Source organism: Pteropus vampyrus, unplaced genomic scaffold, assembly GCF_000151845.1.
Source record: "Pteropus vampyrus isolate Shadow unplaced genomic scaffold, Pvam_2.0 Scaffold337, whole genome shotgun sequence".
NCBI classification, from domain to species: domain Eukaryota; kingdom Metazoa; phylum Chordata; class Mammalia; order Chiroptera; family Pteropodidae; genus Pteropus; species Pteropus vampyrus.
Genome location: NW_011889118.1, coordinates 1,840,024 through 1,865,242, shown reverse-complemented (window position 1 = coordinate 1,865,242; position 25,219 = coordinate 1,840,024). Strand labels below are relative to the sequence as shown.

The 25,219-nt window shown below is 33.9% G+C and overlaps 1 protein-coding gene across 1 annotated transcript in view; it reads right to left on the bottom strand.

Moving 5' to 3' along the window:
- The window catches only part of NEK4 (NIMA related kinase 4), a 33,087-nt gene that overhangs the window by 2,305 nt on the left and 5,563 nt on the right, over nt 1–25,219 (bottom strand). The window contains exons 5-14 of the mRNA XM_023522318.1: nt 24,888–24,934; nt 24,521–24,664; nt 22,125–22,520; nt 17,655–17,804; nt 16,922–17,071; nt 16,386–16,452; nt 15,504–15,613; nt 14,391–14,479; nt 12,959–13,164; nt 12,228–12,361 (exon numbers count right to left, since the gene is read on the bottom strand). Coding sequence (XP_023378086.1) covers nt 12,228–12,361; nt 12,959–13,164; nt 14,391–14,479; nt 15,504–15,613; nt 16,386–16,452; nt 16,922–17,071; nt 17,655–17,804; nt 22,125–22,520; nt 24,521–24,664; nt 24,888–24,934 — 1,493 coding nt within the window. The remainder of the gene's footprint in view (nt 1–12,227; nt 12,362–12,958; nt 13,165–14,390; nt 14,480–15,503; nt 15,614–16,385; nt 16,453–16,921; nt 17,072–17,654; nt 17,805–22,124; nt 22,521–24,520; nt 24,665–24,887; nt 24,935–25,219) is intronic.

The following is a 25,219-nucleotide window of genomic DNA, read 5'->3' as shown; positions in this document are numbered from 1 at the left end:
TTAAAATCAACCATTTAAAGTCTCTGGAAGGTCCTAAGGGCATACGGAAAATAAAGACTTGTTTTTCAAGAAAATCTAAAACTTAAGAACAATGAGATTCTGTGGTATGTGAACTAAAATCAACTGCCTCCCTTCCCACTCCTCAGCTGAGACAATAATTGCATCAGATTGGTGAAGTCAACAAAACAAGGCTCCCTTTCCCCCAGCTTCTAGTCTGAAAGCTATCTTCCTGGGAGTGGCAGGATATCGGAATATTTCATCCTGCCCCCCAATACCTGTAGCTGAGGATAAGTTTTGGAAGAGTGCAGCCAAGAGGTGGAAGCTTCCTTCTTATGCCCAGCTTGGACTTGTAGGGCCACTGAAAATATTGGGGTCCCAATCCACCTTTGCCCCAGACCAAAAAGTAAAGATTCCATGCTGGGTGAAGCTTGCAGAGAAGACAAAGGCTACAGTCCCCTCACCTCCACTGAGTTTTTAAAGTGGGGGTATTGCTCAGAAACATGCTATTGTCCTCATTCCCAGCTCCAAAGCTTTGCTCAGAGATTCTGCCTGGGAGAAGCAAGACATAAAACAGCACCAAATCTTTTCCTAGATGAACTGACTGCATTTGGAACAGACCATGGAAAAATTCAAGCCTCGGGCTACTCTCAAAAAAAAAAAAAAAGGAGGTAGTAGTGAAAGGCAACTGGTAGATTCACTGAATATATAAGCTAAATTGCTGGCCACTTCGTTGGAAAGAAAAGAAGCAGCTAGGAGGAGCCTCCCTGCGGTCAGAACAAATCTCAGACACTGACTTTGAGAACTATCCCTTCAAAGGAGCCCAAATTTGATGGATCAGTCCGTGGAACAATGTATGCCCACTGGACATTGCTGAAAACAGCAAAGCAATCAGCTGGCAACTAAAAAACCTTAACAGCTGGGTGAGGTCAGGGAAAGGGAGAGTCAAGAGAGCTCTCCAAAACCCACTATCATTCCAAGGTAGCTGCAGACATGCCCAAAGCTGCACCCACTGAGGTGCAACATCAGAAGCTTTACACTGTAAAGAAAGGGGAAAGGGATAAAATAAACTTCACTAAAATAATCCAGCCAATCACTAAACAAATAATAACCACCACCATCCCCCACCCCAGGGAGGCCAGTACCCAGAATTGTAACAATATATTATCTAAAATGTCTAGTTTCTTAATAAAAAGTCATGAGACATGCAAAGAAGCACGATAATATGACACACTGAGGAAAAAAAGCAAAGAGAAACTGCCTGTGAGAACAACCAGATGCTGGATTTAACAAAGACATCAAAATAGCATTATAAATATGTTCACAGAATTAAAGAAAACCATGATTACAGAAGTAAAGGAAGGTAATGATGATAATGTCATATCAGATAGAGAATACTGATAAAGGGAAAGAAATTATAAAAAGAACCAAATGGAAATTCTGGACTTAAAAAGTGCAATAACAAATAAAAGATTCACCAGAGAAGCTCAACAGTATATCTGAACTGGCAAAAGAAGTCAATAGAGATTATATAATCCAAAGAACAGAGAGAAAAGAAAAAGAAAATTAACAGAGCCTCAGAGAATGTGGGACACCATTTAAGCACACCAATACATGTAATGGGAGTACCAGTGGGAAAAGAGAGAAAGCAGTAGAAAAATATTTAAAGAAATAATGGCTAAAAACCTCCCAAATTTATTGAAAAAGCACTAAACATCCAGGAAGCTCAATGAACTCTGAGGAGGATCAGCTCAAAGAGATCTACATAGAGACACATTAAAGTAGAAGTGTAAAATGCCAAAGACAAGGAGAAAATCTTGAAAGCAGCAAGGGAAAAATAACTCACTACATACACGGGAACCCAAATAACATTAACAGCTGACTTATCATAAACAATGGAGGCCAGAAGGCAGTGGGGTAACATTCAAAATGCTCAGAGAAAAAACTGTCAACCAAGAATCGCATAGCCAGTAAAGCTATCTTGCAAAAATCAAGGCAAAATACATTCCCAGATAAACAAAAACAATGTGTGGCTAGTAGACCCTCCTGACAAGAATTACTAAAGGAAATTCATCAGGCTGAAAGCAAGAGATCCAAGGCGATAGTTTGAATTTACATGGAAATACAAAAAGCACTGATGAAGGTAATTATATAAATAACACATATGCATATTGCTTCTCTGAACTGATTTTAAAAACAACTGTAAAATACAATATGTATAGAAGATGGCAGAGGAGGAAATACTAGGAATAAATCTCACATAGACATAAATTACAGTGGCACAATCTGCCTGATGTAACTTTTTTGGAACTCTGGAGTCTATTAAAGGCTTGCAACAACCAAGGTAAGACTTTGATAGAAAATTGTGGTTAATTTCAGCCCATTTCAGCTCTTAGTACCCACCCCAGCAGGAAGCTGTGCAGATGTTCCTGGTGTGGCATAAACATAGCTTGTGTGAGCAGGATAAGCAATAAGAACCCTGTCCTCCAAGTACTGGGGATCTGTGTATTGATGGCCAATTGCTTCCAATCGTGGTTGTGTAGACACGAAGGCAGGCAGCCATTGTTGCAACCCTCACTAACATTGTTACAAACCCCTCCCCCTCCAGCAAAAGCAACTTCCAGGAGATTCAAAGGGACCAATATATGCATTGTAGGAGTCCCAGAAGGAAAACAGAAAAAGAGGAAGAGAGATTTAAAGACATAATAACCAATAACTTCCCAAACTTGAGGAAAGACATGAATATAAACATTCAAGAAGATCAACAAACTAAGGATAAATACAAAGTGTTTACTACCAGACACATTATAATCAAATTGTTGAAAGACAAAGAGAGAATCCTTAAAGCAGCAAGAAAGGAGCAACTCATCATATAGAAGGGATTCCCCAATAAGATTATCAGCAAATTTCTCATCAGAAATTTTGGAGGCTGGGAGTTAAGTAGGATGATATTTACAAAGTGAAAATAAAAAACCCGTCAACTAAATGGCAAAAATGTCTTTTTTTTTTTTTAAAAGAGATTAAAAAGGAAACCTTGCCACTTGCAACAACGTGGATGGACCCTGAAGGCATTATGCTAAGTGAAAAAAGACAGAGAAAGAAACATAGTGTATGATCTCACTCATATGCAGAATATAAAAAAACCAAACTCATAGAAACTGAGAACAGATTGGTGATTGCCAGGGGTGGTGAGTGAGGGAAATGGTGGTCAAAAAGTACAAACTTCTAGTTATAAAATAAATAAGCTCTGAGGATATAATGTATAGCTTGGTGACTACAGTTAATACTGTATTGTATATTTGAAGTTGCTAAGATTAGATCTTAAAAGTTCTCATCACAAAAAAAAAATGTTTTAACTATAACAGGTGACATGTCAACTAAACTTATTACGGTAATCATTTTGCAATATATATATCAAATCATTATGTCATATACTTTAACACAATGCTATATACTAATTATATCTTAATAAAACTGGGGAGGGGGAAGTGAGGGAGAACTTAAGACATTCCTACATTAATAAAAGATGAAGTTTCTTACCACTAAACCTGCCTTGCAAGAAATACTAAAGAGAGTCCTGCAGGTTGAAATGAAAGGATACTAGAAAGTAACGTGAAGCTGTATGAAGAAATAAAGATCTCAGTAAAGGCAAATACATGGGCATACACATTATCAAAGCTATTATTACTGTAACAGTGATTTGTAATTCCACTTTTTGTTTTTGCAGATACTGAGAGATTTAGTAATTAAGTTTTTGGGGAGTCAAAAGTTACATATGAATTTTTGACTGCATGGGGGATTGTCAGTGCCCCAAACCCCTATGTTGTTCAACGGTCAACTGCAGTTCTAACAGACACACACAGAACACGCTACCCAACAACAGGATACACATTCTTCTCAAGTGCTCATGGGACATTTCCTAGGAGAGACCATATATGTTATGTCACAAATTAAGTCTCAATAGATTAAGAGATAGATATCATACAAAGTATCTTCTCTAACCACAATAGGATAAAGTTAGGAACTAATAACATGAAAACTGGAAAATTTAAATTTATGAAAATAAAACATACAAATAACCAATGTATCAAAAAAGAAATCACAAGGGAAACTAAAAAATAGAGACAAATAAAAGCGATGACATAATATACCAAAACTTATGAGATGCAGCAAAAGCAGTGCTAAGAGGATAATTTATAGCTGTAAACATGTTGAAGAAGATCATGAGTCAACCTAACTTTACAACTGAAGAAGTAAAAAAAGAACAAACTAAACCTAAAACTAACAGAAGGAAACAATTAAGATTAGAGATGAGATGAGTATAATAGAAAATAGAAAAAAATCAATAAAACTAAAAGTTAATTCTTTAAAAAGATTTAAAAAATTTACAAACCTTTAGCTACGCTAAGAAAAATGAAAGACTCAAATTATAGTCATCCCTTGGTATCTCCAGGGGATTGGTTCCAGGACCCCTTCAGACAACAAAATTCATGATGCTCCAGTTCCCTGTATAAAATGGGTAGTATTTGCACATCGTCCTGTATACTTTAAATCACCCCTACATTACTTTTAATACCTAATACAATGTAAATACTATGTAAATAGTTATACTGTATTGTTTAGGGAATAATGACAAGGAAAAAAGTCTGTACATAGTACACATCAGCAATAATGTAACTTTCCTTGAATATTCTATCTGAGGTTGGCTGAATCTGTGGTTACAGAATCTGTGAATACTAAGGGCTGAATGTACTAACATCTGAGATTGAAGTGGGACATTACTGCCAACTATATAAAAATAAAAAGGATTTTAAAAGAGTACTATGAACAACTGTATGCCAACAAATTGCATAACCTAGATGAAATAGGTAAATTCCTAACATAAAACCTACCAAGACTGAATCATGAAAAATAAAAAATCTGAATAGACCTATAACCAGTAAGGAGATTGAGTCGGTAATCAAAACCTAACAAGGAAAGGCCCTGGACCTTTGCTGGTGAATTCTGCCAAACACTTGGAGAGGAACCGATGCCAATCCTAAAACTTTTCAGAGAGTTAAGGAAGAATGAGCACTTCCTGGCTCACTTATGAGGCTAGCATTGCCCTGGTGTTGGGGCCAGACAAGGATATTATAGGAAAAGAAAAATAACAGACTAATACTCCTTATAAACATTGATGCAAAAATCTTCAACAAAATACTAAATGACTGAGGTGTTCATGAGGGATACTGGTCTTATGATTTTTCATGTAGTGTCCTTGTTGGGTTTTGATATTAGCGTTGCTCTGGTCTTGTGGGGTGATATGGGAAATAACCCTTTTGTTTGTTTTTTGAAGAATTTGTGTAGGATTTATGTTATTTCTTCCTTCGATGGTTGGAAGAAATTACCAGCAAAGCCATCTGGGCCTTTATGGGCAAGCTTTACTTTTTCTAGATGTTGTTTATACTTTGTGTTAATGCTTAGAGTAGTCAAATTTACAGATACAGAAATTAGAATGGTGGTTGCCAGAGGCTAGAGGCGGGGACAGTAAATAGAGAGTTATTGGTTAATGGGTACAGAATTTCAGTTTTGCAAAATGAAAAAAGTTCTAGAGATGGATGGTGGTAATATTTGCAAAACACTGTAAATGTATTTAATGCCACTGAACTGAACATTTAAAAATGGTTAAAATGGTAAATTTAAAGTTATGTGTATTTTACTACAATTAAAAAATATGTGTATCATACATTGTTGAACCTATAGCATATGAAATGTATTTGTCAATAATAGCATAAAGGTAGGTGGGAACAAAGCAGTATTAGGCTAGAGAAGTGACTCCAGATAGTAACTTGAATCCAAGGGAATAAAAGAAAAGATCCTGAAATGATATATAAAAAGCTACAAATATATTCTTTCTCTTCTTTCTTCTCTGGACTTCAAGAGGCATATAGTTAGATAAAGTAACTATATTACGATAATATTTGATTTATAATATAGGTGTGATATGTATAACATCACAATAAAGGGTAAAGGGAATAGGAGTAACATTTTTATATCTCACTGGAATTAAGTCAGTATAAAGCTGATTCTGATAATTTAAGGCATATATAAGCCTTAGAGTAATCACTAGGGAAAAAACTATAAGAAATTTCACAAAATAAATTAAAATGCTACATTAGAAAATATTAGCTTAATAAAAAAGAGTAACAAAAGAGAAAAACAGGAACAAAAGACAGGAGACAAACAAATCCAGACAAAGACATCACAAGCAAAGAACACTAAAGACTAATATCTCATATGAATATGGGCACAAAAATCTCAACAAAATACTAGAAGCATGATTCCAGCAACATATAAAAAGTAGTATATACCATGACCACATGGGATTTATCTCAGGAATGCAAGGATGGTTCAATGACCACAAATCAATTACTGTAACATACCATATCAATCAAATAAAAAACAAAAACCACATGATTATCTAAAGAGGGAGAAAGCATTTGGCAAACCCAATGCCTTTTCATGATAAAACAAACAAACAAACAAAAAAACAAAAAAACACTCAACAAACCAGGAATAGAAAGGACATTCTTTAACCTGATAAAAGGCATCTATGAGAACTCAAAGTTAACAATATACTTGATGGTGAAAGACTACATACTTTCCCTCTAAGGTCAGGAACAAGACAAGAATGTCTACTCTTGCTGCTTCTACTCAACATTAAATTGGAGGTTCTGGCTGGGAAATTAGGCAAGAAAAGAAGTAAAAGGTATCCAGATTGGAAAGTAAAATTAACTCCATTTGTAGATGACATGATCTTACATATAGAAAATTCCAAGAAGGTCACACATACAAAAAGCAATTAAACCCAATAAAAAAGTTCAGTAAGGTTGCAGGATACAAGGTCAATATTTTTTAAATCAAATTTACTTCTTTGCGATTAAATCTATTTAATCCCAAATGAACACAATTAGACTAGCATCAAACAGAATAAAACACTTAAGAATAAATTTCACAAAAGGTGTATGAAAACCTTATACTCTGAAAACAACAAAACATTATTTGAAGAAATTTAAGATCTAAATAAACGGGAAATCCTCCCATTTTCATGGTCAGAAGACCTAATACCGTTAAGATAGCAATACTCCCCAAATTGATCTTCAGACTAAACACAATCCCTGTAAGAATTCCAGCTGGCTTCCTTGACAAGCAAATTCTAAAAATTATATAGAATTGCAAGAGCCCCAGAATAGCCAAAAGAATCTCAAAAAAAAAGAATAACAAAGTTGGAGGACTCACCTATCCCAATTTCAAATCTTACTACTAAGCAACAGTAAACAAGATAGCATGGTACCTGCATAAGGACAGACATATAGATTAATGGAATAGAACTGGGTGTCCAAAAATAAACCCATGTGTCTTTAACTTTTTTTTGACAAGGTGATAGAACAGTCTTTTCAACAAATGGTGGTAAGACAAAAGGACATCCATATACATAAGAATAAAGCTGGACCTTTACTTCATACTATATATAAACAAATAATGTAACATACATCAAAGACCTAAATGTGAGGACTAACACTATAAACCTCTTAGAAAAAAACATAGGCGTAAAACTGCATGACCCTGGATTTGGCAATGGACACCAAAAACACAAGAAGCAAAAGAAAAGTAAATTGGACTTCAATGGAATAAAAAAGCTGTTTGTTTCAAAGAACACTATCAAAATAAAAAGACTCTCCCATTCCCACAGAATGGGAGAAAATATTTGCAAATCATATATTTAATAAGAGATTTGCATCTAGGATATATATAGAACTCCTAAAAACTCGATAATTAAAAAATAACCATTAAAAAATGTACAAAGAATTTGAGTACACATATCTCCAAAGAAAATATACACATGATAAGTAGTACATGACAAAATATTCAACATCATTAGTCACCAGAGAACTGCAAATCAAAACCACAATAAATACTGCTTCGGACCTGCTAGGATCGCTATAATCAAAAAGTCAGATAATAATAAGTGTTGGTGAGGATGTGAAGGAATCAGAACCCTATTATGCTTCCAGTAGGAATGTAAAAGGGTACAGCTGCTTTGGAAACCAGTCTGGAAGCTCCTCAAACATTTAAATGTAGAATTACCATATGACCCAGCAATTCCACTCCCAGTTATGCACCCGAGAACTGAATCCACACAAAAGTTTATACCAATACTATTCATAATAGGCAAAAGGTGGAAAACCAAATGTCCATCAACTGAAGAATAGATAAGCATAATTGGTACAGTATTCCCCTTTATCTGTGGGGGATATGTTCCAAACCCCTCAGCGGATGCCTGAAATCATGGACAGAACAAAATCCTATGAATACTATATTTTTTCTTATATATACATACCTAAAATAAAGTTTATTTTATAAATTAGCCACAGTTAAGAGATTAGCAATGATAAGTAATAAAATAGAACAATTATAGCATACTATAATAAAAGTTATGTGAATGTGGTCTCACTCTCTCACAAAATATCTTATTTTACTAAATGTAAAGCATTAATATGCTGGACAAAGGGATGATTCACATCCTGGGCAGGAGAGACCAGGATGGTGTGAGTTTTCATCATGCTACTCAGAATGGCATGCAATTTAAAACCTATGAATTGTTTATTTCTGGAATTTTTCATTTAATATTTTTGTACCACAGTTGATTGTGGGTAACTGAAACCACAGAAAGTGAAACTGTAAGTAAGGAGGGGGGACTACTGTATATCAATACAATGGAATATTGTTCAGCCATAAAAAGGAATGAAAAATTGATATATGCTACTACACGGATGAACCTTGAAAACATTATGCTAAGTGAGAATAGTCACAAAATACATATATTTTGTATAATTCCATTAAATGAAATGTCTAGCATAGATAAATCTATAAGACAAAAAGTAGATCAGTGGTTCCTTAGGACTGGAGGGAAAAGAGAAGAGAGAGCCAATAAAGTAAAAGTACAAGGTTTCTTTTTAAGAGACAAAAATATTTAAAATTAACTGTGGTGATAGTTGCATATATTTGTGAATATATTAAAAACTACTGAAGTATATACTTTAAATGGGTAAATTGCATGGTATATGAATTATATCTCATTAAAGCTATTAGAAATATAAAATCCTTATTGAATTCAATCCTGATTGAGTTAAATTGATTAAATCACAGAACAGAAAATTTTTTTTCTTTTCCTATAAAGGATATTAGTGTAATAATAAGTGAAATTTAAATAAGGTCTATAGACTTAGATTAGACAATTGTATCAATGTTAATTTTCTGAGTTTGATAACTGTATTGTAGTTGTGTAAGAAAATATTCTTGCTTTTAGGAAATACACCAAAGAATTCAGAGGTAAAAGGACTTTCTCACAAATTGATAAAAAAGTAATTATACATATGAAAAAAGAGAATGATAAAGGAAAAATGGTAGAATAGTAACACTGGAAAATACAGATGAGGAATATCAGGAACTCTTTTTACTATGTTTGCAACATTTCTATTAGTCTGAAATTATATCAAAATAGAAAATTAAAATAACACTTGGATATCGTTTATTATTAAATTGGTAGAGAAGCAACTGTATTTCTAGGAATTTAAAGCTTTGTTGTTGTTATTGTTATTATTACCAAATAAATAAATAAATAAAAACCCAGAAACATAAATATCCAAAAAGAGCAACTAGTCAAGAAAGTGTTTGTTCAGGTACTTCTACCACTCTGAAAATTTTCATAATGCAGATGTGACATAATGCAATGGGAAAGAATCTGTATAACATGAACTATGATTGTTCATCACAATTAGGAATTAGCTCTGGGAGACCAGGAAAAGAGCAATGGCCTTAAAAGCACAGGAACGATCAGGAGTGACTGTTACTACTAGGAGCTGGCTCTGTTTCTGAGCTCTGTTTCTGAGCTTTTTGTTAAGCAAAAAATAAAGGCTACAAAACTGTAAATAGTATAACGCTGTTTTGTTAGAAAAAAAAGCTATGATATGGATGTGATGGATGTGTGAATATACAAAGCAAACTACATACATATGTATAAGAGAATGAAAGGCAGTATAGAACAGTGCTTAAGAACATGAACTCTGGAATCAGACTATCTGCACTAAAGGTGAATCGTTCAGTCGATTGTGAACAGCGAGATTTTGGGCAACTCATTTAACCTGTCTGTGCAAAGAGAGTCCTCTGTAAAATGGGGATACCAGTACCAACTTCACTGGATTGTCGGAGATTTAAATGACTTAATACATGTAAAGTGCTTAGAACCTTGTGTTGCACTTTTTAAGTGCTGCCACTACTACTACTTATGAATGATAGAACAAAATCTAGAATCACTGAGTGCTAAGATTATACTAATTTTTAAAAAGTCTGTATGTTCTAAATGTTCTACAACAATCATGTCTTATTAGCTTTTTATTTAGATAAGGAAAGACAAAAAATTTTTTAAATTAGTATAGAATTGCTTGTGTTACATATACATGCCTTATTGTTTACTTTCAAATCTGGGTACATATATAATGAATCTCTCAAAAAGAAAAATATTTCAGTATAACAACAGGAACTTCAAGCAGAAAAGTCAGGTGCATCAAACTAAAATTTATTCAAAACAAAATTCTATAGTATCCTAATCAAAATCCCACCTGGCATTTTTACAGAAATTAACAAGTTAATCCTAAAATTTACATGGAAATACAAATGATATCCAAAATAATCTTGAAAAAGAAGGGCAAAGATGAAGATTCATGCTTTCTGATTTCAAAGCTTACTATGAAGCTTACTACAAAGCCACAATAATCAAGCAGTGTAGTACAGACATAAGCACAGACATATAAATCAATGGAATATAATTGAGAGTCTAGAAATAAACCCATACATCACAGTCAATTGATTTTCAACAAGGTGCCAAGACAATTCAATAAGAAAAGAATAGCCTTTTCAACAAATGGTGCTAGGACAACTGAATATTCACATGCAAAAGGATGAAATTGGAGCCCTTCCTCACAAAATACAAAAAAATTAACTAAAAATGGATTATAGGCCTAATTGTAAGAGCTTAAATGATAAAAGTCTTAGAAGAAAACATAGGAATAAATCTTTGTGATCTTAAGTTCAGCAAAGCCTTCTTAGATATGACACCAAAAGCACAAAAAACAAAAACAAAATAGATACCTTAGACTGCAACAAAATTAAAACCTTTTGTGCTGGAAATAATGCCATTACAAAATGAAAAAACAACCAAAGAATAGAAATTTTTGCAAATCATGTATATGATAAAGGACTTCTACCAGAACATATAAAAAACTCTTATAACTTAATAATAAAAAGATAAACAGTAATTTTAGAATGTGTAAAAGATCAGAATAGATGTCTCCAAAAAATATATACAATGGCCAATAAGCACATGAAAGATGCTCTACATTTATTACCTATTAGGGAAAAGTAAATCAAAACTATAATGAGAAATCATTCCCTACCCACTAGGATACCTATAATCAAAATGATGACAATAACAAGTGTTGGCAAGGATGTGGAGAAATTAGAATCCTCACACACTACTGAGAATGTAAAAGTGTGCGGCCGCTTTGAAAACCAGTCTGGCCATTTGTCAAAATGTTAAACATAGACTTTTCATATAATTCAGCAATTTCCACAACTAGGTAGATACCCAAGAAAAATGAAAACATATGTCCACACAAAAACTTGTACATGAATGTTCATAACAGCATTATTCATAATAGTCAAAAAATGGAAACAATCTAAATGTTTATCAACTAATAAAGAGATAAACAAAATGTGATACAGCCATACAACAGACTATTATCTGGCCATAGAAAGGGATGATGTATGTGATACATGCTACAACGTGGATGAATCTTGAAAACATTATGCTAAGTGAAAGAAGCTAATCAAAAAAGACCACGTATTTTGTATGATTCCATTTAAATGAAATATCCAAAATAGGCAAATCTAGAGACAGAAATATTAGTAGCTGCTTTGGGGATAATGGCGACGGGCTGCCAATGGGTAGAGGGTTTCTTTTTGGGGTAATTAAATGCTCTAACATTTAATGTAGTGATGGTGGTACAACTCTGAAAAATACTAAAAACCATTGAATTGTACACTTTAGATAGGTAAAATGTATAGTATGTTAAGACTGTTTAAAAAAATTCTATAGCACAAGCAGCTGACACAGCTAATGGGATACTCACCTCTCTCTCAAATTCATCTTCTTCTTCCAAAAGATCATACACCTGCTCTAAAAGCTGAATCCCCAGGCCCCGGATTACATCAGCTCTTAAGACTTCAACTATTCTTCTGATCTTTTCGGAACCTGGCACAATAACTAAAAAGCAATAACAAAGACAGGGGAAAATAAATACTTTCACCACTGTAGCAAGAAGAATGCAATGTTTTAAAAAACAAAATCTTGTCATGTTAAGATTCTTTTCACTTTGACAAGAGTTTAGTTTAATGATGTGATGTATTTTTAATGACTAAAAATGTATACACAGATATTGCAGGTGTGATTCCAGACTACCACAATAAAATGAGTAACACAAATTTTTTGGTTTCCCAGCACATATAAAAGTTATGTTTACACTATACTTTAGTCTATTAAGTGTGCAATAGTATTATGTTTTTAAAAAAACAACGTATACACCTTAATTAAAATATCCTTTACTACTAAAAAATGCTAACCATCATCTGGTGCCACACAGACTTGCTCAATGCAAAATTGCCACAAACCTTTAATCTATAAAAATTACATACAACTTTTCAGGAACACACTGTTACATAAAATAAGATACACCTCATACAGAGATATCCAAGCGAAATAATAAAAAGACAAAAAATTTTGCAAGCATTATCTCCTTGGTTTGACACTTTTCTCCAATAAACATATACTCTCCAGTTTGCTGTAAAAGAATAAACTGATCACCTAAAGGTAGCTCTTTAAACTGGAGCTCCTCTGCCTCTTCCGCTACTTTCCCATGAAGAATCAGCGTGTCCCGATACTTCCGATGAAGTTTAAATTCTGACACTGGATCTGGCACTGGGAGATCTTCACAGCTCTCTTTAGAGTCCAGTTTTAGGGTCTGAGTCATCAATTGTACCAAGTCACTCATTTCATTTGTATGACCTTTCCTGGAAAAAAAAAAAATCCCACTTGTTATTTAATTGGCTTCACGAGAATTTTTCATTAAAAATTATATGCAAAATGGTCTTTAGGAAGTTCCGCTTCCAAATGGCCAAGTATGCGCCTACAGACAGACCCTTCCACAAATAACAAGTATAAACTCTGGACAAAACACAAAAATCAACTATGTAAAGGCAAAGATTCTGGAGGGGAGTCAACACCTTTTAGCCGGGCAGGCTATAGGCAGCTAAAGTACAACAGAAAACCCACAGTCTTTCTGGCTTACAGAACCAAAGGACACAGTTTGAGATAACCACTGCCACTAGAAAGTGAGAGAGGAATCTTGGAAAGGAGAGAGCCAGAAAGAGGAAGCCCCAGATTCTGTGTATAAATTCTGCTCAACTCTTTCTAAATTACTAAGTAACTTAATTACATCCAAGTACAAAGCTCAAGGATATTTAAAGAAATATAAAAATGCCAGCTCCTAATAAGAGAAAACTGACAACATCTGGAATCTAGTCAAAAATACCAAACATGAGAAGCAGCAGGAAAATAGCACATGTGTGATGAGAAAAAAACAGGTAAAAGAAACAGACTCAAAAGTGACACAAGTGACAGAACTAGTAGACAAGGACGTTAAAGCTATTATAAATGATAGTTATAAATATATCCCATATGTCCAAAGTAGAGAAAAGCATTAAACATTAAGGAGAGGCATGGAAGATAATTAAAAAATCCAAATTGAACTCCTAAAAATAAAAAGTACAATGTGTTACATACATGGGATGAGATTAACAGATTAGACACTACAGAAGAAAAGATTAGTGAATTCAAAGATATAGCAACAGATTCTATGAAAAATGAAACAGGAAAAAATGCCTAAAAAAATGAACGTCATCGATGATTTGTGGGATACCTTTAAACAATTAATATACATGTAATTAGAATCCTCAAGAAGGCAGGAGGGGGTCCAAAAAATATCTGAAGAAATAAAGGCCAAAAAATTTTCCAAATCTGATGAAAACTATAAACCCACAGACCTTCATAAGAATTCTGAATGAAAATTAGATCTATCTTCATTAGGAAAGATATTTTTAGTTCTAGCATATACCAAAAATCATTTATAATGTTATTCATGACAATACTATGGATCTGAATACTACTATAAGTATACATTTAGGATTAATTCAAACAGAACTAGTTTATGAAGGGAGACAGAAAAACAAGACCTTACCCTTCTCTGGAATCTCCATCTGATTTATCAGTTGAACTTGTAGAAGAACTTAACTCTTCCTCTGAGAAACAATGGGTGAGTTTTCTTTCCTGTTAATGTTTGGAAAAACAAAATTCCACATAACACAACCAGAATGCAATACATGAAAACAGTCTTAGATGCTATGTCTAGATACAACGTGTACCTATGTCCAATTTAACAGGAGAAACTAATGGATATAAAAATTGAAGTTACTTTACCCAATGATGTCCCAGTTCACCCATGAAGTTCACAAGTGAAGCCTGAGGAACATGAAGGTGAAGTTTTACAAGGCCCTGGAAGTGTCAACTATAAAGAAATTTCCTTTCCAGAGGAAAGGAAACATTCTGGTATTCCAACTCCTAAGCAGAAGGCTGGTACCATAGGGAATATTAGCATTTTAAACTAGATAGAATGCCACCTAAATAAAAGCAACTTCAGTTTGCTCATTTGTGAGACATTGTTAAAATGTTTTAAGGATTATTTGATATAATTACATGCAAACCTTACAATTTTGGGAAATAGAGAGGATTGTCTTAATTAGTGAAACAACTAAATAATAGACTATTGTTAAAGAAACAAATCTTCATTTCTTTCGAGGGCCGGAAGTTTCCATTTTTAAAAAAATAATATGTTCTTAAAAATAAATTCAGAAACTGGAATACATGGTTGGAAACCTTGCAATTAACCATTTAGCCACCAGATGAGAAGGTAAGGCACTTTGTCACAAACAGGAAACTGAGCACGTGAGACTAAAATCTGGCCAGGTAGGTGGGTATATAGGTAACATAGCAGAATAAGCAAAGTGTTGCCTAGTGGAAGCCCTCTGGAAGTCTTGTTTTAAAGACTACCTAAGAAAGATATTTAACTAGGCTACCAATTGTTTACAGGAGTGCCTGAAAAATTTATTCCCTTAAGCAAACATAATCCTTTTAATTATTATTGATCAGTTCTTTTCCTTATCAAAAGTAAAAAAGTATAACTTAAGCCAGCACTGTCCCAGAAGTAAATGGAGCTAGCATTTATGAGGTTTACTGTATTAGGCTTGCTAAATGTAGATATGTCCACCTTTTCCCTTAGAACCAAGTAATGTACCTGAGCAAAGCTTTGGTCAGAAGACAACCATCGGGCAGGGGTGGGCTGGCTTTCTTCTTGTGGCTTCCCTGGCCCCGTTGCACTCAGAGAAGCTTTCCTCACTGAAGGGCCTGAAAAAGTGACCACCCCCACCTGTTGTTTGTGGGCTGGCCTCAACAGAAGAGGGCTTTGCATTGTGTATGGAAGATACCCCAGTAAGGGCCAGCCTAGAAGTAACTCAGGCAGCATATCAATCATCACTCTAGTATCTGACAGTTCAGTTCAAAGCTCACCTCTAGGTCTACCAGCTCTGTGACCTTGTGCAAGATACTCAACCCCTCTGAGCATCAGTTTCCTCAGCTGCAAAAAAGGAATAATGCTGCCTACCTTTGACAGTTACTGTAAATATGAAATGAGATAATGCCCTTAAAATGCTTACCATAATGACATGTAGTTAGTATTCAATAAATGGAAACTGCTAATACTGTCTTTAGATAATAGTAATAGGAATGATCACAGTCCTCAGCCACGGGCAGCACTATTCTCCCCGCTTCCTCTCTATTCCTGATAAGATAGCACTTCTTTGACCAGCAAACTCTGAACATGGAAACAAATTAAACATTCAATTTCCTGTCTGAAATATCCCAGGAGTTATTGTCACTTGAAGCTCTCTTGCTCTTTTTTAATGTCCTCTTCCACTGATAATAAAAGTTCCGGTCTAACAGCCTATGCTGATTTGTTTCTAAAAGCTTGACCAAGAAATTTCAAAATTTCTTCAGATCAGTTTCCCAGATGTATTACTGATGCTTGAAAATTCTTAATACCTCAAAATCAGAACCAATACTTATGTCCGTAAGTCACAGCAACAACCTCCAGTAGATGAAGGAAATAGAACAACTTTACCTGAGGGGAATATCTCTTCCTGTGACTGCTTTAGTCGCCTCCTCTCTCTTGCTGACAATGGTCTATCCTTTTAAAGAAAGTCAGAGTTATTTCCATTTCTACTCACTATTCTTATAATACCTATGATGGATGATAAATCATACAGCACTAGGAAAAGGCTTTGCACATTTTAAAGCGGTGTCCATTTGAAATCAGTCTGCAATAGGGTTACAGCTACTAGCAAGGACTAATCACAGCCCTCATTTCGGAAAGTACTGTACTCATTTTTGGAAGAGCAATTAGGGAATTTTGCACTTCTTCCATTCAGAACCTACTTAGTCTTCTTAGTTAACCACAAGTGACCATCTCTGGAACTATAAAATCTGTCCATGTCAATCAATGCTTCTGCTGAGAATCACAAATCTATCCCTTCCAGTGTTTGGCAAAAAGCCAGGCTGAAATGTTTTAACACAAAACTTCACAATATATGTAGGATTTTATAACCAAAAAAGTTTTATAAGAAGGTTTAAAAAATCCAACATATACTCCCCACAAACCTTTGATGATGACATCTCACTGCTCCTCGAACTATTCACAGGCCCAGTGACCACTCTGCTTTGGTTTTCAGTATCCTTTTGGGTCACTGTGACATCCACTTTTTCAACAGTAGAAAGAGAAGGCAAAAGTTGAGGAGGAGCCTCTTGGAACTTAAATAATTTAAAAAGAGGGGGAGATTATCAGTTTCCTATGATGATAACCCACCTCCAAAGTTCCCCCGTCAGTAAGTCTCCTATATATTTGTCAGTGATTTGCTCTCGAAAACTTTAAAACACTGAATTTTGGGGGAAAAAAATTCTGCCAAAAGTGACTAACCAGCTAAGAAGCTTATAAGAGGGTACCTATGAAAGTTACTTCAAGAAATGAAGTGTAATGTCTCATTAAAGAAAAAAAGAAATGAGGTGTCAACATGATTTTATGCAGAAGGGAGAAATTTTTCTTCAATATAACAGGAAGGATCAAAGCTTTACCCTTGTTAGCCTGTTCCTTTAACTCTCAAGATGATCCCTATCTTTGCTGGGGAAAATAAAATCCTTACTCTGCTTCCAACTTACTGATACTTGAAAACTAATATTTAGCATCTTGACATCATCACCCTTCTCCACACGTTCCTTGCATTTCTTGTGTGCCTTTTGTGGCAACTGTTAACCATTCTCAACAGAAATTGAGCTTCCTAAAGTCTATTTCACAAGCAACAGCACAACGACTTATTCCAAAGAGATCTCGGCCAACCTGTCTCTTTTCTTCACTGTGTTCAGTCTGTTCTCTTTTCTTCTGCCGTCGCTGTCGAGACAGGGAAGGTTCAGATCCAGAGATCTGTGGCTGTAAACCTGAGTGGATTCTGTCCTCTTTCTCTGTAATACATTCACCAGCAACTTGATCCTTAAATAAACAAACAAACAAACAAAAACAACAACAATGAAATAGCCTTTTGAATTTCCAAATGGCCAATACCTCCATATCTACTTTTAAAATTATAAATGAAAATGAGAAGGAGTTGTCTTTCTCAAAATAAATGCTTATTTGCAGTGTTGACAGGCAAAGATGAAATGCTAATATTATTTATTCATATATTCTGGCTTTTTTCTCTTTTCTCATATTAAAAAAATAATTATTTTAATCAAATTACTCATACTGTTATTAACCTGAAACTACTGATGTTTAATTTAGTTTTTTTTTAATCTTTTCATAACTTTTACTAGGTTTCCTATTCCAGAAAACTTTTTAGTTTTAAATGAAATCAATTTAATATGCATGTATTTCCCAAGTAAACATCAGTAATTTGGATGCACCATGAAAAATGCTCTTTAAAGCATCATGAAAAGAATACTGAATCTGGAGTTAGATGGGAGTCATATGTGAGAATCTTGATCTTCCTGAACCTCAGTTTCTTCATCTATGAATGGATATAATGCTTCACACACATCTGTATATCTGTTAGGGGAGTAGTGAAGATAGTGCACTAATACTAAAGTACTTAGGACTATGTCTAGCACACATTAGATGCTCAAAAAAATTAGAGCTATTACTAGCAGTAGTAATGATAAAATAAATTACCTTTTAAGTTATAAAGATCACCAAGGACTTAGTATTTTATTGGGATAGCTGGTTTTAGAAACAAATTCATACCAAACGTTAAAATAAAATAGATACATTTTAAAACAATTTTTAACTATTAAAATATCCAAGTTTTCAAGTAGATGGACACTAGTAATTGAATACGATTTAATCAACCATTTTTATCAAGAGCCCGCTATGTGATAATTTTAAAAAGAAAAACTAGAAACTATGTGATATTAATTAATACAAGGTGAAATTTCTTCTAAGAGCCATTATCATCTATCATTCAGATCCTCTAACAAACACAAAACAAGGATTCCTGTAGGTAAAATAGTTTAAAAATTATTCTTTAAAAGTACACCTAATATTATATATAAAATATAGTAAATGATTAAATTTTACAATATTACATAACAAGCAAGCTGAACAAAAAGACCAAGATAGTAAACAATGATTGATACAATTCTGAAGAGTGAAGTAAAGGTTTCTCTACTGGTAGAAAGTATAGACTGTTTAAAGCTTATACAAGTACAAGAGTGACAGAACAAATGACTTAGGGAATTTCTCCATGAAATCCAGCTGGTCCTAAAAAAAGTTCTTCCACTTTTAAATACAATAACAACATAACAAAAGGAAATGCTGGATATAAAATTCTATTAAACAAAAAATTTGCTCTAAAAGCATGATATAAGAAATTAATTTGATCAGGAACAAGACAAGGACGTCCACTCTCAACACTTCTATTCAACACTGTTGAATAGAGATTCTAGTCAGGGCAATTAGGCAAGAAAAAGAAATAAAGCAATCCACATTGGAAGGTAGACGTTATACTACCTCTATTCACAGATGACATGATCTTATATACAGAAAATCCTAAGGGGTCCACTATAAAAAAAATTATTAGAACCAATAAATGAGTTCAGCAAGGCTATTAGGATACAAGATCAATATACAAAAATCAACTGTATTTCTATACATAAGCAATGAACACTAAGAAAATGAAATTAAGAAAACAATTCCATTTATAACAGTATCAAAAGGAAAAAAAACTTAGAAATAAATTTAACAAAACGAGTTCAAGGCTTATACACTAAACACAACAAAATATCATTATAAGAAATTAAACACCTAAATAAATTGAAAGACGTCCCATGTTCATGGGTTGGAAGATGGATATTATAATAGCAATATCCTGTCAAATTCCAGCCTTTTTTTTTTTTACATCAATTGACAAGCTGATCTTAAAATTCATATGGAAATGCAAAGGACCCAAAATAGCCAAAACAATGTTGAAAAATACGAATAAAGTTGGAAGACTCAAACTTCCCAATTCCAAAACTTGCTACAATAATTAAGACAATATGTTACAGACATAAGGATAAACCCTTAAATCAGTGGGAGAGAACTGAGAGTCTAGAAATAAACATTATATGTATGATCTACTGATTTTCACCAAGAATGATAATTCAAAGGAGAAAGAATAATCTTTTAACAAATGGTGCTGGGATAACTGGATATTTGCATACAAAATAATGAAGTTGCACCCCTTCTTCAGACCACACACAAAAATTAACTCAAAATGAGTCATAGACCTGCAGAACTAAAACTATAAACTCTTAGAGGACAACACAGGAATAACTTTTCATGACACCAAAAGCACAAGAAACAAAAGAAAAAAATGGATTTTGTCAAAACTAAAAACTTTTATGCTTCAAAGAACACCATGAATAAAGTAAAAAGACAACCCACAGAATGAGACAATATTTTCAAATCTTGTATCTGCTAAGGGACTAACATCTAGAGTAAAGAACTCTTAAAACTCAACAATACAAAGATAAACCAACCTAAAATGGGCAAAGAATCTGAATAGATATTTCTCCAAAGCAGGTACACCAATGGCCAACAAGCACATGAAAAGATGCTCAACATCTTTAGTCATGAGGGAGATGCAAATCAAAACCACAATAAGATATCACTTCACACCTACCAGGATAGCTAGAATCAAAAAAAAAGAAAAGAAAGAAAGAAAAGAAAAAAGAAAGAACGAAAAAAGAAAAATAACAAGTGTAAAGAAGTAGAGAAATTACAACTCATACATTGCTGGTGGGAAGTAAAAAGATGTACTCGCTTTGGAAAACAGCTTTGCAATTCCTTGAAAAGTTAAACATGGAGTTACCATAAGACCAAGCAATTCCACTTCTAGGTATATATCCAAGAGAACTGAAAACATGTCCACAAAAAAATCTGTACAAGAATGTTCATAGGAGCATTATCCATAGTAGGCAAAAAGTGAAAACCCAAATGTTCATCGACTGATGAATAGATAAATAAAATATGGTATATACATACATATAGTAGAATTTTATTGGCAATAAAAAGGAATGAAATACTGGTACATGCTACAACATGCATAAACATTAAAAAACATTACACTAAGTAAGAAAAGCCAGACACAAAAGGCCATATATTGTATGATTTTATTTATATAAAATGCTCAGAATAGGCATATCCATATAGACAACAGGTGCTGGCTGCTGGGGGCAAGGAGAAAGAGAGAGTGACTATCATTGGGTATGGGGTTTATTTTTGAAGTGACGTAAATGTTCTGGAATTAGACACTAGTGATGATTGCAGAAGTTTACGAATATACTAAAAACCACTAAATCTGTACTTAAAATTTTTTTAATGAAAAAAATAAAAGAAGTAAAATTGAAATTAATTTGACAGCCAAGCAGAACAAACAGCGCACATATAATTTTATCTATAAGTACTAAGGATTCCTGTGTCTAAAGAAAGCTTAGAATATATTTTGGTTTCAATCTAATGACTTTAAATGACAAGAGCATTATACTTGTACTTTTCCATAAAAACAAAAATTTCATTAAAGACATTTGAATGTAAATGTATAAAGTAGTTTTAATATGTTTATATAAAAGATGATGCTAAATAAAACATGTAATATATCAAATTTGAATATATACAGATCATAAAAATAGTCAATATATCTTGTTAAATATATTTTAAAAATATTTTACACATAAAAACATAATCACGTTCTGGCTTTCACTCTAATGCTCAGTTATCACCATGCTTCATTTAATTTAGGCTTCTTTCCAAGTTCAAGTAGAAGATAATTATTAAATTTACTCAGTCTCTCAGTATCAAAATTCTTTTGTCCCTTTCCTTTTTTCGTCTTCTTTCTCTTTGGTTCCAATACATATAGTAGAATTTTATTGGCAATAAAAAGGAATGAAATACTGGTACATGCTATAGCATGCATAAAAAGTTTATTCCTGAACTTAAGAAATCAGATAAATCCACTAACTTTTCAAAACCAAGAAGGAATGTGATATTATCTAAATGTTGGAACCATCCATCATTTGGAAAATTAAGGAAGAGTGATGTAGAAATGGGAAAAAACATACAAATAGCATGCTTCCACCAAGTACCCTATGCCAGGGCACAGAAGGGATCTAAGAATTCCTTGGGTCTCATCCTTTGGTTTCTATTATTTTCAAATGTACACGTAACAGCTGATTTTCCTAAAACAACTAGAGCACAACCAAATAACACAACCCACACTTTTGTAACTGCACTTACCAGTTTTCCCTCTGAAACCAACAACTCATGCATATCACTTACCTGATCCTTAGGCTTTTGGTCGTTTAGGGGTTGTAGAGGCTTTACTGGGTCATTTCTTTCCGCAGTGACATCGTCAGAGGACCATGTAGGAATCAGGTTTTCAGGCTGAGTGCTGGACTTAGTGTTATCCTGCAGCCTCTCCTTCGCTTGAGAAATATTGCATTTACCTTCTAGCTCATTAGAGGCATCTGTGTGTCTTGGCTCACTTTCTTGAACTAAGCCATCACTCAAGTCCCTTTCTGCAGGTAAGATGTCAATATTCACTCTACTGATTGTGGCTAGTGACTCTGTGGCACTGCTCATGTCTGGTTTGCAGGTATGGCCTTTCAGACTTGCAGGTGTCTTCAAAGGACCAATGTCTATGTGTTTCTCCTGGGATAAACCTTTGTCTTCACCCTGAGTGAAAACATGCTTCCAAGTTATAACAGCACTCCTTACGCCATATAAAAAATTTAACTCAAAATGGAACAATAGGTTCCTCAGAAAGTTAAAACACAAAATTACCACGTGACCCAGAAATCCCACTCCCACCCCAAAGGGCAGAAAGTAGGGACTCGAACAAGTATTTGTGCACCAATGTTTATAGCAGCATTATTCACAAGAGCCAAAAGGTAGAAACAACCCAAATGTCTATTAGCAAATGAATAGATAAACAAAATGAAGTATACATACAGTGGAATATTATAAAGCCATAGAAAGAAATGAAATTCTGGCACATGGATAGACTTTGAAAACATGCTAAGTGAAACAAGTCAGATACAAAAGGATAAATATTGTATGGTTCCACTTACATAAAATATCCAGAATAGGCAAATTCATAGAGGCAGAAAGTAGATTAGAGGTTACCAAGGCTTGGGAGTAGGAAAAATGGGGAGTTATTGCTTAATAGGTATAGAGTTTTTGCTTGGAATGATGAAAGGGTTTTGGAAGATAGTGGTGATGGTTGTACAACACTGTGTATATAATTAAGGTCACTAAATCGAACACTTAAAAATGGTTGAAATGGCAAATTTTATGGTATATATATTTTTCCACAATAAAAAAAAAATTTTAATGGACCAAAAACCTAAATATAAGAGCTAAAATTATAAAACTTCTAAAAGAAAACACGGGGATACATCTTCATGATCTTGGATTCGGCAAGCAATTCTTAGATATGACACCAAACATGAGCAACAAAAGAAAAAAAATTATAAACTGTGCTTCATCAAAATCAAAAACTTTTGTGCATAAAAAGGCATCAAGAAAATGAAAAGATAACCTACAGAATGGGAGGAAATGTTTGTAAATCAAAAGCACATTTTAAAAAAGCCTGTAATATCCAGAAGATAGAAAGAACTCTTAGAACTTAATGACCAAAAACAATTAAAAAATGGGCAAAGGACACTTTAGTAGACATTTCTCCAAAGAAGGCATACAAATGGCCAACAAGCTTATGAAAAGATGCTCTGTGACATTAGTCATTAGAGAATTGCAAAGAAAAGCTATAATGAGATACTACTTCATATTCACTAAGATGGCTAGAATCAGAAAAACAGAAATAACAAGAGTTGGCAAGGTTGTGAAGAAATTGGAACTCTCGTGGATTGCTGGTAGAAATGTAAAATAGTGTAACTGCTACGGAAAACAGCGTGGTAGTTCCTTAAAAAGTTAAAGATAGAATTACCATATGACCCAGCAATTCTATTCCTAGGTATATACCCAAAAGAACTGAAAAAAGGTACTCAAACAAATACTTGTACACAAATGATCACAGCAAGAGCCAAAAGATGAAAACAAGTCAATGTCCACCAGTGAATACAATGGGATATTATTCATATGTAAAAATAAATGAAGAATTGATACATGCTAGGTGGATGAACCTCATAAGCATTATGCTAAGTGAAAGAAGGCAAGACATGAAAGCTCACATATTGTATGATTCCATTTATATGAAATATCTAGAATAGGCAAATCCATAGAGACGGAAAACACATTGGTGGTTCCCAGGTGCTGGGTGGGAATGAGGATAACTACTTAATGAGTATGGGGGGTTTCCTTTTGGGGTGATGTGAAAATGTTTTGAAACTAAACAGAAGTGATGGTTGCACAACACTGTGAATGTACTGAATGCAATTAATTGTCCACTTGAAAATGGTTAACTTTATGTTATATAAATTTCACCTCAATAAAAGAAGTTCTTAGAATAAAGTTATTACAGCACTGACTTCATGAACAGTTTGGATAAAGTAGGCTAAATGGATCACTTTCACCGGTATTCTTTCTTTACAATACACGATTAACCACACAACAGAATCTCTAGCAAAGTCTAATCATTTCATATAAAATAACTTGTTTAGATAACGTATTATTTTAACACAGTTTCTAAAACACATACCCTTTAAAAAGAAACATACCATTACATGTGTCTTGGAACCCTCAGAAGAGTGTGGTTGGGAAGGAACTACTTCATGATTTGATTCAGCCTTTTCAGAAACCACAGAAGCAACAGGCTTGGATTTAGAGTCACCATTTCTAATATTATTTTTGGAGGTTTTTCTTTATGAGGAAGAAAAGAAGAAAAAGGCATTGTTAATATAAGGAAGAGTAAAGGTTTTTATGTATATGAGGAAAAGTATATATGTATTACATTCCCTTATAAAACTACTCCATTTTTAGAAAACAGACTTCTAAAAACCAAGAAACAAGAGTACTTGACCAATACTCTTCAAGAACAATCAAGGATAACAAAGAAAGTGAAAACTGTCACAGACCCAAGTTCACTAAAGAGACATAAGGACTAAATGTAATATAATCTCCTGGATTGGATTCTAGAACAGAAAAGGTATATTAGTGGAAACACTGGGGAAAGCTGAATAAAGTCTAGAGTTTAGTCAACAGTAAGGTAGTGATGTTGGGTTCTTAGCACTAACAAATGTACCATGACAACATAAGATGATAATGGTAGGAAAAACTGGGTGCCAAACATGCAGAGAGTCTCTGTACTATCTCTGCAACTTTTCTGTAAATACAAAATAATTTAAAAAAAAAAAATCTCTGAGAAATTGCCTCACGTACAGAAGTACCAGGATAATTTTCATCTTCAAGTATCACAT